Raw genomic sequence first — 12,042 nt, 5'->3', positions numbered from 1 at the left:
CTGGTCTGATCCAGCCTCTCTTCAAAGTTTAAAGCATCTCAAGTCTCGGGGTGATCAATGCCACCAGCCAAAGGCACCAGATTTTCCTTACCGACTCCCCACCCCACCCCACCCAAGCAAAAGCAAAAGCAAACCCAGCCAGATTGTTTTCTATATCCTCTTTCTCCCTTGCCTGCAACTGCTTCAAGTGCTGTCAAGCCCCATTAGGCGCAACGTGGTCCAGACTGATTCAAGATTAAGCCCTTTTTTGGTGAAATCCAATTGAGCACTTTTCTTACCTTGAGGGGGCAGCTGATATTACATTAACTAAGGCTGCCCACACTTTTCCACCCAGAAACTCCGCAGAAAGAGAGAGGGAGAGGGGGAGAGAGGATCAAATTCTTCAGGGGAAACAACTATTGGGGGAGGAGAGAGAAGGGGTTTCTGGGGCACCCCCTCCTTAATGCACTGCAGATCAAACCCGCTCCCCACTCCAAAGTCTTGAGGCTTCAGGAGAGAAAAGAATCCTTCCAGCTGCTCCAGGCTAAACCTACTTTCTCCAGTAAGGGAAAGCGATCAGGATGCTCCAGGGCAAAACATCTGGGAGGTTTTTATTAATACAGTAATTCAATCACGTGGAAAGAAGAGAGACACAGGGGTTTAAAAAGCTCTCTGGTGCCTTGCCTACAGCTTTTCCTCTGGTCCCAAAGGAGAACCGGGTCTGCGACACTCATCCTGCCCTGCTGGTCCTGTATATGTCTCACCCACCAAGCTCTGCAACCTTTGGGGCATGGGACATCTATCTTGGTTGAGTGTCATCTTCTGCTAAGAGAATTAACCTGTCTGCTGGTGAGTTTTCATAAGACCTCTGTTAAAGCAGGGGCTGGTTTTGTGGGGGTGGCGTGGATTAAACTATGCCGGGTTTTGAAGAAGCAAGGTGTGACCTCTGTCTCTATCTGAGTATCTGAGTACAAACACAAGAATATTTTCTACTTTGTGCAGTACAGAGGAGTGGGTCTGGTGTTTTCAGTTCCTCTTTCTTTCTCATTTTTCCAATCTGAAATTCAATTCTCCACATTGCTACATAAGGTTGTGGTTTTCTTATGTCCTCATGAAAATTTACCTGCTAATTTCTCCCATTTTCTGTATGCCATTTTGCCTAATACTTTTGCAAAACAATATTCCCGGCTGTGATGCATTTTTGTATGTTATTGTCATTAATATAGGCTCTCTCTCTCTCTCTCTCTCTCTCTCTCTCTCTCTCTCTCTCTTGCACACTTTACCCTAGTATATACATTTTGTACACATTACTTGGATGGAGAACTGCATCGCAAAATTCAGAGAAGTGTATATTTCAAAGACTGCCTGTGTTTTTGGTCCTCATACTATTTTGGAAAGTGCCAATTTGATTTGCCTTTAAATGTGAAATGAACTGAATTCCTGCTCCATCTCCATCTACAGCATGCAGGTGTGTGTGTTGATGTTCACAGTATCCTCACGGCACACTGTGTCAGTCTGCTGCACTGCCTGTGCACAAATATGTGTCTTCCGTGTAAAAGGTGTGAAATTTGTCTCAACAATGGGCCTGGCAAAACCTTAACAGTGTATATCTGAAGCACAGTTGCGTAAGACAGTGCTGGTTTTGTTTGGGGTTCTCTCTTGTGTGTCTGTGTGGTTGTGTGAACAGTTCCTCGGCAATAGCTTTGGCTAACCCTGGTTCTGTTTACACTGTGATTGTAGGTAAATCCTGAGAACCCCCATTTATCTCCCATTTCATGCATATGCATTCTAGGAACTATGCAGAACAGGAGTGGGGAATCTTTGGTCCTCCAGAGGTTGCTGAACTTCAAGTTTGAAATCCCATTGATTTTCATGAGAGGGGAAAACATGTGCTTAACATACTTCTTACCCTGAAATCAATGAAGTAAAAAACACACACCAAAAACTCTTGATTTGGGCTAGATTGCCCCTGGGCATGAGATGGGTCACTGTTGCCCACTGCCTAGAAGGTGCACAGATTGGTTAGGCAGGTGTTATTTTTTAAAATGCATTATTGAAACTGATTTCCCTACCCTTTATTGTTTCCTACTCTGTGATTTAAAGCTGAATTTGGCTTGTTTTTATTCTTTACCCTTCACTCCAATAAGTGGAGCAAGGGCAAACATTTTATAGCACAGATTGAACCACTATTGGATTGCAGTTTGAGCTTGTGAATGTGTGTGTGTGTGAATGTGAGACAGACAGACAGGTGTCTACTAAAAACATGGGAAGAGCACAAGAACTATGTTGGATGAAGACTTTGAAGGGATGGAGCAGGGAGAGGAATTCACTTCAGATCTCATTTAAAGATGAAGATAACTTCTCAAAACAATATGCAAACCAAAATGCAGCTTTCTTTTAGACTTCACTCTTCACCATATTTTGAAAGGCACTGCAAGTACTGGGGGGAAGTGTGTGTAAAAATGTACATATTGCTGAAAATAACACATGAAGATACATCATACTAGGTGGAATTACTTGCCAAATATTCCATTAGGCAAGATTGCATACCCCCAAGTAGGAGAAAGTTGCACTAAACTGTTGATGGGCTTTCATTGGGGCTTTTTTTTTTAAAAAAAAAGCAAACTGATGTGGAAATGTGGAGAACTGAACTGAAGATTTGAAAAATGAGACACTAAGAGAAACTGAAATCGACATATTTGCCCATTCATACCAACATGACATAACTATTCCAGAAGGAATTAAAGCCACCCTCTGGACTATGTTTTGATTTTGTTGTTTGGGGACGGGTAGTACTTCTGCTGGAGGACATGTCGTGCTCCTTCTTGGGGTAGTTTGTCCAACTTTGGTCCCCGCATTGCATTCAGCTCTCACCTGTGCCTCCTAAAAGCTGTCAGCATGTGACAGTGGCCACACCCCAGGAATGGCTTCGACTCATAGCTGTCAAGTTTTCCCTTTCTTTAAGGGACATTCCCTTATGCTGAATAGGCTTCCTCACGAGAAAAGGGAAAACTTGACAGCTATGCTTTGACTAGCTGGCAAAATCAGGTGAGGGTAGCCAATTGGTCTCAAAACACTTGGCGAGTCAGGGACTTCCCCTGCCTGCAAAGACAGGCTCTGGTGGGTTGAGTGGATGAGACCAATAATCCATTCAACGGTCAAGAAGACAGTTTCTGAATGTGCTGTAGAGGGAAGTGAGGCGCAGATGAGGCTCATTAACTTGGGAAGGTAGCCCATCTAAAGGTAGGAGAAGGGAAACTCTGATCCTAAAACTCCGCTGCCTTGTGGGATATCTTTGGGAGAAGAAAACGCTAAGGAGTAAACCCTACACAAATCCAGAGTGGAATCCTTAAGACAGTTGGATGGCACCTTGTATGCCTCTGTCCAGCAACTCCTGCAGCCAAGCTGGTGCCAAATGTACTGCTCTGCTTTCCTTTGGACCATGTCAGTGAGGCAGAGAGCCAAGTATTGTCGTCTGAGCAGCCCAGGACCTCCATACTCCATGCCCATGCTTGCCCCCTGGGTAGTTCCCTTAAGTAGGGGTTGGCAAGGTTTATCTCGCCTGGGCTGGTTCACTCCAGCGGAGATCCCTCCGTAGGCCAGATTGTGTGTCTGTGTGAGAGAGAGAGCAAGTGCGCCTGCGATTTCCGGCATCTGTTTCTGTGCTGACATGATTTCTGGGACTGCAGAAATGAGTTTCCGCGCCACACCAGTTTAGTGCAGTGTGGGGGGACTCGCCGAGTGGGCGGCTCAGTTCGGGGATGGCTTGGGGGCCGGCTAAATAACCCCCGTGGGCCACTTGTGGCCCATGGGCCTTAGGTTGCCTACCCCTGACTTAAGTGCTGCTAATGCAGCGATTTGACTTAACCCACAGAGGTGCACTCCATTCTCTCTCAAGACAGACAAATGCCAACAACAGTTATTGTATTTGCTGTGAGTGTTCGTAAGCCGCCCTGAGAATATTTTTCTTTTTATTCCTGCAATTGAAGGGCAGCATAAACATTTTTAAAGTAACCACAGGCAAACAAATAAACACACAAGGCATGCATGGATGGCCCTACCCCAAGACTGGCAGTGTTGCATTGTAAACTGTGACTCTTGGGAACAGCAATGCTGATTTCTCTCCATAAATATGCCTTGCTTCTTCCACAATTTCCTAACTGCACCATTGCTTGAGGATGGAGCATTTGCTCCAAATGGAGCAAATGGAGAAGCAATTCCGAAATACCGTGTTTCTCATATTATAAGACATGTCTTATATTTATTTTTTCCTCAAAAAAACACACTATGGCTTATTTTCAAGGGATGTCTTATTTTTTTCCTCCTCCTCCTGCCGCAGCCGGCATTGCTGCTGCGCCTATCACTATGTCTTATTTTCGGGGTATGGCTTATATTCCTTGAATGCTTAAAAATCCTGCTATGGCTTATTTTATGGGTATGTCTTAAAATATGAGAAACAGGGTAGTAATTATCATAATTATTTATTGATTTTATTGATCACTTTTTTAAAAGTAACTCAAAAGCAAACTTACAAAAATGGCACATACCATAAAACCAGCATAAAACTAAAACAAAGTAAAAGCTAAAAACACTTTCAAAATTATGAAAAGGCAGGACAAAAACGTCCAACTCCCTGAAAGAGGCCACAGGTATTTTATAACCAAAGACCTGGCAAAAAAGAAGCACCCAAGGACAGGTAATGAAGGTGACAGGTGGGCTTCCTTGGGGAGAATAATCCATCCCTAGTTCATCTGCAACAGTGGTGGAAACCTGTGGCCTTCCAGGCATAGGTACCAACTCCCTGGGGCCCTAGGTGCCCGAGCACCTACAAAATTCCCCATGAAGGGGCCAAGTGCCCACAAATTTCAGTGTCAGGACCATGCACGCTGCATGGCACCCACAGCCCCGGGCACCCATGATTGCGGGGCCAAGTTGGCACTCCTGTTTCCTGACCAAACTACTATCCTGACCATTGACCATGCTGGCTGGGGCTGATGGGAGTTGGAGTCCAGCAACAGCTGGAGGACTGCAGGTGCCCCATCCCTGATCCAGAAGAAGTGTGCAGTATGTGGGGGCTGGGACTGGGAGGCAACGAGATATCCCTGCGCAACAGGGGGGAAATCTCGTCTGAAGGCAAGAGTAGGCAGTCCGAATTATATCTATAATTCTACGTCCAGGATTCTAGAATCCACGCTGAACATTCTACCTGTGTGCCTAAAGAATCTCTCTCTCTGGCACCAACTAAGCTTAAGTGAGCAATATGAGCAACATCCCTTCCCTCCCCTCTCCGCCTCGACGTGCGACTGTGCGCCTTTGGTAAAGCGGTGAGTCCCCAACTGAGGGTGGGAAACTAACAGAGGCGGGAGAGTTACTCCGAATCCCAGGAGTACCGTTGCCTTGTGGCCTTTGGTGGCCACCTGAGTGACGCTTGATGCTGGGCTGGTGCGGAGCAGGGATGGGCGACAAGGAGGAGGGTCCGCTCCGTTGGCGAGAAGAAGGAAGGCGCAGACGGTGCACGGCGGCGGCGCCTGGAATCAGGGACCAACGGGCCGGTTTAGTTTGGCCCCCGAGGTGGAGGAGGCGAGCTAGGGTTTTGCTTGTTTGGGGGAGGGTGCCAGGAAGGCGAATCGCTGCTTTCCCAATTTGTCCTCACACACCCGCCTCATTTGCATGCCCTCCTCCCTCACCGCCTCCTTTCTCCGAGGCGCGTTTTTGCGCTGCGCTCTTGGCGAGCCCTCGCCAAGAGCGCCCTTGCGCGCTCCGGGGGAGAAGACGAAGGGGGCACTTCCGTTCGCTCCCACTTCTCGCCAGTCTGCCTCGCCTCCCACTCGTGCTTCGCCCCTCCGCTCTCCCACGCTGAGCTTCTCTTTCTCCGTGTGTGTGTGTTTCCCCCTCCCTCTTTCTTTCTCCGCTTGGACGTCTCAAGGCGACAATGACCAAGTCCCTGAGCCAGCCCGAGCAGAGGGACTCGGCGGTGGCGCCCTTGCGGGACTGCTCTGACCCGCCGCTCCAAAAGAAGGACGTGGAGCTTCTCCTGGTGAAAGAGCAGAACGGCGTACAGTACACCAGCAGCAACCTTCTGGAGCCCCGCAGCCCGCGCTACAGTCCCACCGCCGCGGAGCCTGAGCGGGAGACGTGGGGCAAGAAGATCGACTTCCTCCTCTCGGTCATTGGGTTCTCGGTGGATCTGGCCAACGTGTGGAGATTTCCCTATCTCTGCTATAAAAACGGAGGAGGTAAGAGAAGTCTAATCTCTCTCTCTCTCTCTCTTTCTCTCTCTCAATTTCTCTCTTGTACACATACGATCTTCTCTTCTGCATCTGTTTCTCCATAGCAGGAGGGTGTCATAACCGATCCGACTAGCCTGTGGAAGTTTTACGCGATTGGTTTGGGGTTCCGGAGCCAGGGAGTGGGAGGCAGGTTCTTGTCCCACTGTGCCCTCCTGCGATGCACACGAAGACCCATAACAAGTCGCATGCTCCCACCCTCAGTTCCTACCGGGAGAAGGGAAACAGCAGCGACTTACCTCCTAGGGTTGTTGTGAGGGTGGCCATAGTAAAGAACACGAGGGCACCCTGATCTGAGACATGGTTGCTTACTTAGACGACAACAAACAAGCCTCGAGTTCAAAACTGTATTCGCTTATCCTTCACACCTCTGCTTTTCCCTTCTTCCAAACAGTGTCAAGGAAGTAAACACCACCACCTCCTCTTTTTAAAAAATATATATTGAGTGACAGGGTTGGCTTGGGATCTCGTAGAACTTCACTGGATGAGTAGAAATTTGAATCCAGCACATCATGCTCCTTGTACTACTGCTAACTGTGCATAGGATCTAACCTTGACAGTCCCAGCTGGTGCACATTTTGCTTTAAAGGTGCAAGGGGTTATGACTTGAAAGTGTCATCCTATGCATGTTTACTCAGAAGTGAGACCCGCTAAGTTCGATGAAGCTCAGCAGCATAGTAGTGATTCCCATTGAGTCTTACCCCACTGATAGGTGTGTTAAGGACTACAGCTTGTGTTTAGGATTGCAGTATGAAACACTTTGCAGGTTAAAGGGGAGTGTACTGGGTGGAAAGGGCAAGCTGTTTTAAGCACTTCTGTTTTCCTTGAATATGAAAGAGGGAGAGAGCTGAGTTACAAACTGACTATGACGAACATTTCTATACAGATCCAGGACTTTAAAATTTCCCAGCATCTTGGGGCTGATTAATTCACTGCACTCTATTCAGTGTCTCATCGCCTGATGACTCTGAATGGGTGATCTGCTGTGCTTTCAAAGAGAATTGTGTTTTGTGGGTCATGAAACAAATATTCAGATTGCTTTTGATGATCGTTATATTAATGATTACATTTTTACCCCTCCATCCCTCCAAGGAGCTCCAATACAGTGTAGAGAGGTCTCCTCTCCACCCCTTCCTTTGTTCACACAACAACCCTGTGAGGTGGGTTAGGCTGAGTGAGTGATCAACCCAAGTTCACCCAGTATGTTAAGTAGGATTTGAAACCAGATCCACTACTTTTGCATAGCCATCACTAGTTGGGGTGCAATAATCCTCTAGTGACTGATGTGGTAGACCTATCCTAAAGAAAATACAGAAGGGCTGCTAAATCAGAACTTGGTTTTTGTGAAATAACCCAGGGGCTCCTAAACTGTGGTCTGCCAATCACAAGTGGTGCACAAGCTTCATGCATGTGGCCTGCGGTGTGTCTCTGAAAAACAATTACTATTTGAATTCTATAGAATTCTATAGGATTTGGATTGCAATGCAATCCAATACTATATAGAAGATAAACGGGGAAGAAAAAAGCAAATTAAAATCTAGTACAGGACATTGCAATTGCTACAACAGGTAGAATACAGTATATATAATATGTTCCAAGTGGTCTGCCAAGACCCTCAACAATTTGCAGGTGGTCTGGTGTGTGTACGTGCAGATTTGGGATCCAGTGGCCTATCCAAACTTTTCCGCCTTGCTGTATTTAAATTTGGATGAACTTCTTGTGATTTCCAAGCTTCTCTGACACACATAGAAAGGGGTTTGCTGGATCACATCAAGGATCCATCTAGCCCACCCTCCTCTTCCCCACATCAGTCCCCTGCTGGGCCCTCTCAGCAACTGGTGTTCAGTACATGCTGCCTCTTAATTCCATCAGGGCTAATAGCTGCGGCTCATCCCAAAGCTCATGCACCCATTTGTTCACCACTGCTGGACCAGCCCTGTAATTTAAGATTCCATTTGCATGGCTTTGTATCCGTGGATGGAAAACACATCTGCCAGCCTCCTGGCTAATAATCCTGGGAATTACAGTTGCCCCCCACAGAGCTACACTTCACAGCACCCTTAACAAACTTTAGTTCTCATGGGGTTTGGGGGTGAGGTTTTTCTTGTGGGGCACTTTCAATGTATAGTGTGTGTGCAGTCTATGTCAGGGACATGCCCTCCCTGCTGCCATTCCACTTGAACAAGAACTCCCCTTCAGTGCAGAAACTGCAGGGAACCATGAGGACTAGGCGGTTGTGCAGAGTTGCATGATTTGACAGCTGTGCAAATTTGTCACAGCGCAACCAGGTGCAGAGCAATGAATTAGGACAGTTCAGATTTCATCTGGTCAACAGATAAAAGGGATAAAGGCAGGGCCAGATTTAGGTTTGATGAGGCTCTAAGCTACTGAAGGTAATGGGGCCCTTTATATGTCCAGCTGTCCTTTGTCAAAAACAACTTGTCACTGCTTTTTTGTGTTGAATATATGCTATATGCTATTTATGGACCTAAGCCATTTGCACATAACAAAATATGTATTTTATCAAAGTAATTGTTGAACTGAAATACAATTAAGAAGTATATTCATAGTGAAATAATTATTAAGCTCTAACTCAAAATGATTTTTTTAAATTCATAACAAACTAAATATTGCAAACACATGGACATTTGGCAATAACAAAAGTTCCTTTAGAAACACAATTTACAAAGACTCACAATGAGCAAACCAGTGATATTTCAGGGAGCAGGCTAGCAGGCGGGGCCCAGGTACATCATAGGAGCCTACACAACACAAAACACTGTTGCTGTATGTAGGTTTTATTTTATTTTATTTTATTTTTATCTTATATTTTGGAACTGTAATATTTTTTCCTTTAATTTTTTTTTTGGGGGGGGGGCAAGATAGTGGGGCCCTAAGCTATAGCTTGTTTAGCTTATACGTAAATCCGGCACTGGATAAAGGTGCTTCTCCTTAAGGAGAGAGGCTGTTGCTCAGTGTAGAGCGTCTGCCTCATATTCCAAAGGTCCTGGGTTCAGTCCACAACCTTTCCAGGTAGGGCTGGGTATGTACCTTATCTGAAGCCCCAGAGAACTGCTGCAAGTCAGAGTAGGTGATGCTCAGCAAGGTAGTTCAATTGACTGATTTATATAAGGCTGTGTACACACAGCAGGCCCAGATCTTCTAGTGTCTGTCTAATTGGACTAGCTTTTGACAACAAGATCTCTTCTGCATGCTTGCTGGAGCAACTCCATCTTTGGGAATCTGCCAGTTCCATGCTGGAGGAACAGAGAGCATGGCAAGCAGATGGAGAACTCTTGGCAAGACTGGGTTAGACGTTTGGCTACAAGGGAACCAGCAACAGAAGACACAGCTATGCTATGATGCCTGGACCACTTGGTTGGCAGATTATAAAATAGTAGCTAAACAGACTTCTTGCTTTTTAGTAAATGATTTTTATTGAAAAAAAATCCTTCAGTAGCACCTTAAAGACCAACTAAGTTTTTATTTTGGTATGAGCACTACCTACCTGTAACTAGATTTTTATTGAGTTTTAGTCTACATGCAATAAACACAGAGCAATATAGACAAAGTACATTAGAGGAATGTCTGCAACAGGATTTGGAGTTGCAGGTAGGTAGCCGTGTTGGTCTGGCGTAGTTGAAACAAAATTAAAAAAAAAAATTCTTCCAGTAGCACCGCAGAGACCAACTAAGTTTGTCATTGTTATGAGCTTTCGTATGCATGCACACTTCTTCAGTGGTATTGCAAAGTTCATAGCGCAGAATATCTGTAGCTGTGTGCAGTTTTTCAGAGTGGACCAATATAAGCGGAAGTTCTCAAGCAGAAGGTAGACTTCTTAGATATGCCGTCCACAATGTAAGCTGACTCACTGAAAGTTGCAGCAGAAAATGGAACTCAAACGGGATAGGTGAATATACATTCCCCATAGCTTGGTGGGAGAGCATGCATGCAGAAGGTCCCAGGTTCAATCCCCAGTATCTCTGCGTAGGGCTTGGAAATGCTAGATTGACCTAATGGAGCTAGATGAGTCAATGAACTAAATGGGCCTGCTTCTGCAAAACTTTACAATAATGTTCTATATATAGTTTTGATAGGTATAAATTAGAATTGCAAGGGATGGAACTAGCTTCCCAGAGCTTATGTTTTGGGGCCCAGAAAACAGTTTTCAGTCAGAAAACTTGCTTTGTTCAAGTTTACTTACATTTGCTTATGTTTCTGGTTACAAATGCAACCTAATTTTCACGTTCTGAAACTGAAGAGTGTTTGGCAAATTTGTTATGTGCCATTTCACAAGGAGGACATCACTTGTGGAATGGCATCAGACATCTCACAAGTTCAGCCATCAGGCATCAAATGCACCGGAATCATATGCAGGGCAAGCAAGGAGGACATCACTTGCTTGCCCTGCATATGATTCCGGTGCATTTGATGGCTGATGGCTGAACTTGTGAGCCGACTTGGCTGAAAAGCTTTGCATTTGAGATCATGGAGTGATAGGAAAGTTCAGTTTCTTCTTTTCTTTCTTTCTTTCTTTCTTTCTTTCTTTCTTTCTTTCTTTCTCTCTCTCTCTCTCTCTCTCTCTCTCTCTCTCTCTCTCTCTCTCTCTCTCTCACACACACACACACACACGTACCACATTATGTAACTATTGGCAGGTGATGGACACCCATATCTGAACCAGTTATATGTGGGTTACCAGAACCCTCAGGCTATAATCTTGTCCACATATTACGCTCAATGCATGAATAGTCTGGGTACCTCTGCACAAAATAGTTGATCTGTATACTCGTACAGTTATTCACATGCAATCTGCAACTGGTGTACAATTTCTATACATTTATACACAACTAGCTGACCCGGCCACACGTGGCTGTGGTTCTTTCCTGTGATCCCCACCCACCCTGTCCCGATCCATGACGTATCCTGCCCCTCCTCCCTCCACCCCGGCTCATCCCTGTGTTTCGGTAGGATACCCTTCACTCTGTTGTCCCTGGGGAGTGTTGGCCCCTCCCCCCTGTATCTCCATACCTTGGCCCCCACCCTTCGAAAAGGAACTGTCAGCTTCTAGGTTCTATTTCCCAGCATGCACTTTTGTCTGAGCTTTCTGTTGTCCCTGGGGAGTGTTGGTCCCTCCCCCATGTATCTCCCATACCTTGGCCCCCACCCTTGGAGAAGGAACTGTGAGTTTCTGGGTTCCATTTCCCAGTATTTACTTTTGTCTGAGCCCTCTGTTGTCCCCTCCCTCCTGTATCTCCATACATTGGCCCCTGTGCACGCATCGTGAACATTTCTATATATTTAGATTAAGGATTGGGGGTGATGATGCGCCCTGGGACCCCAGAGAACTACTTAAAAAATCCCGACGAGGGAGGGGGTGAAATAGTGAAGCCCCACATCCCCGTAGCAACAGACAGGCCCAGACAGAAGGAGGGGGGTCATATGGGCCACTTGGCACGGGCCTCTGAATCCAAAGGGGGCCTCGGTCAGCATATTCACAATCAGTAAAATGAAAAAAGTAACAAAAGGGTTAAAAATGGGGCCACATTATCTACCTGGCCCGGGCCTCTGTCTGGCCCTGCAAGGGCCTGGAACAGAAGGTGCGTTCTGAAGCACCCGAGTTATTCAGTTCCATAAAAAACCCAAGAAGTGGCAAGGGGAAGGTAGGGGATTGTAAATCGAGGAGGGGGGAATTGGGCACTGCAAATATCTGAGGACTTAAACTGGGGAGAGAAAGTGCATGGTTGTTGTTGTTGTTGTTTTTTTAAAAAAAAGA

At 46.0% G+C, this 12,042-nt stretch overlaps 1 protein-coding gene across 1 annotated transcript in view; it reads left to right on the top strand.

Moving 5' to 3' along the window:
- The first annotated feature begins 716 nt into the window (after positions 1-716).
- Positions 717-12,042, top strand: part of SLC6A2 (solute carrier family 6 member 2) — a 60,936-nt gene continuing 49,610 nt past the window's right edge. Inside the window, exons 1-2 of the mRNA XM_035118407.3 lie at positions 717-828; positions 5,906-6,215. Of these exons, the coding sequence (XP_034974298.1) occupies positions 5,912-6,215 (304 nt within the window). The 5' untranslated portion in view covers positions 717-828; positions 5,906-5,911. The remainder of the gene's footprint in view (positions 829-5,905; positions 6,216-12,042) is intronic.

Source organism: Zootoca vivipara, chromosome 6 (genome assembly GCF_965207765.1).
Source record: "Zootoca vivipara chromosome 6, rZooViv2.hap1.1, whole genome shotgun sequence".
In the NCBI taxonomy this organism is placed as follows: domain Eukaryota; kingdom Metazoa; phylum Chordata; class Lepidosauria; order Squamata; family Lacertidae; genus Zootoca; species Zootoca vivipara.
Note: the sequence above shows the minus strand (reverse complement) of the source record. Positions and strands in the feature narration are given on the sequence as shown.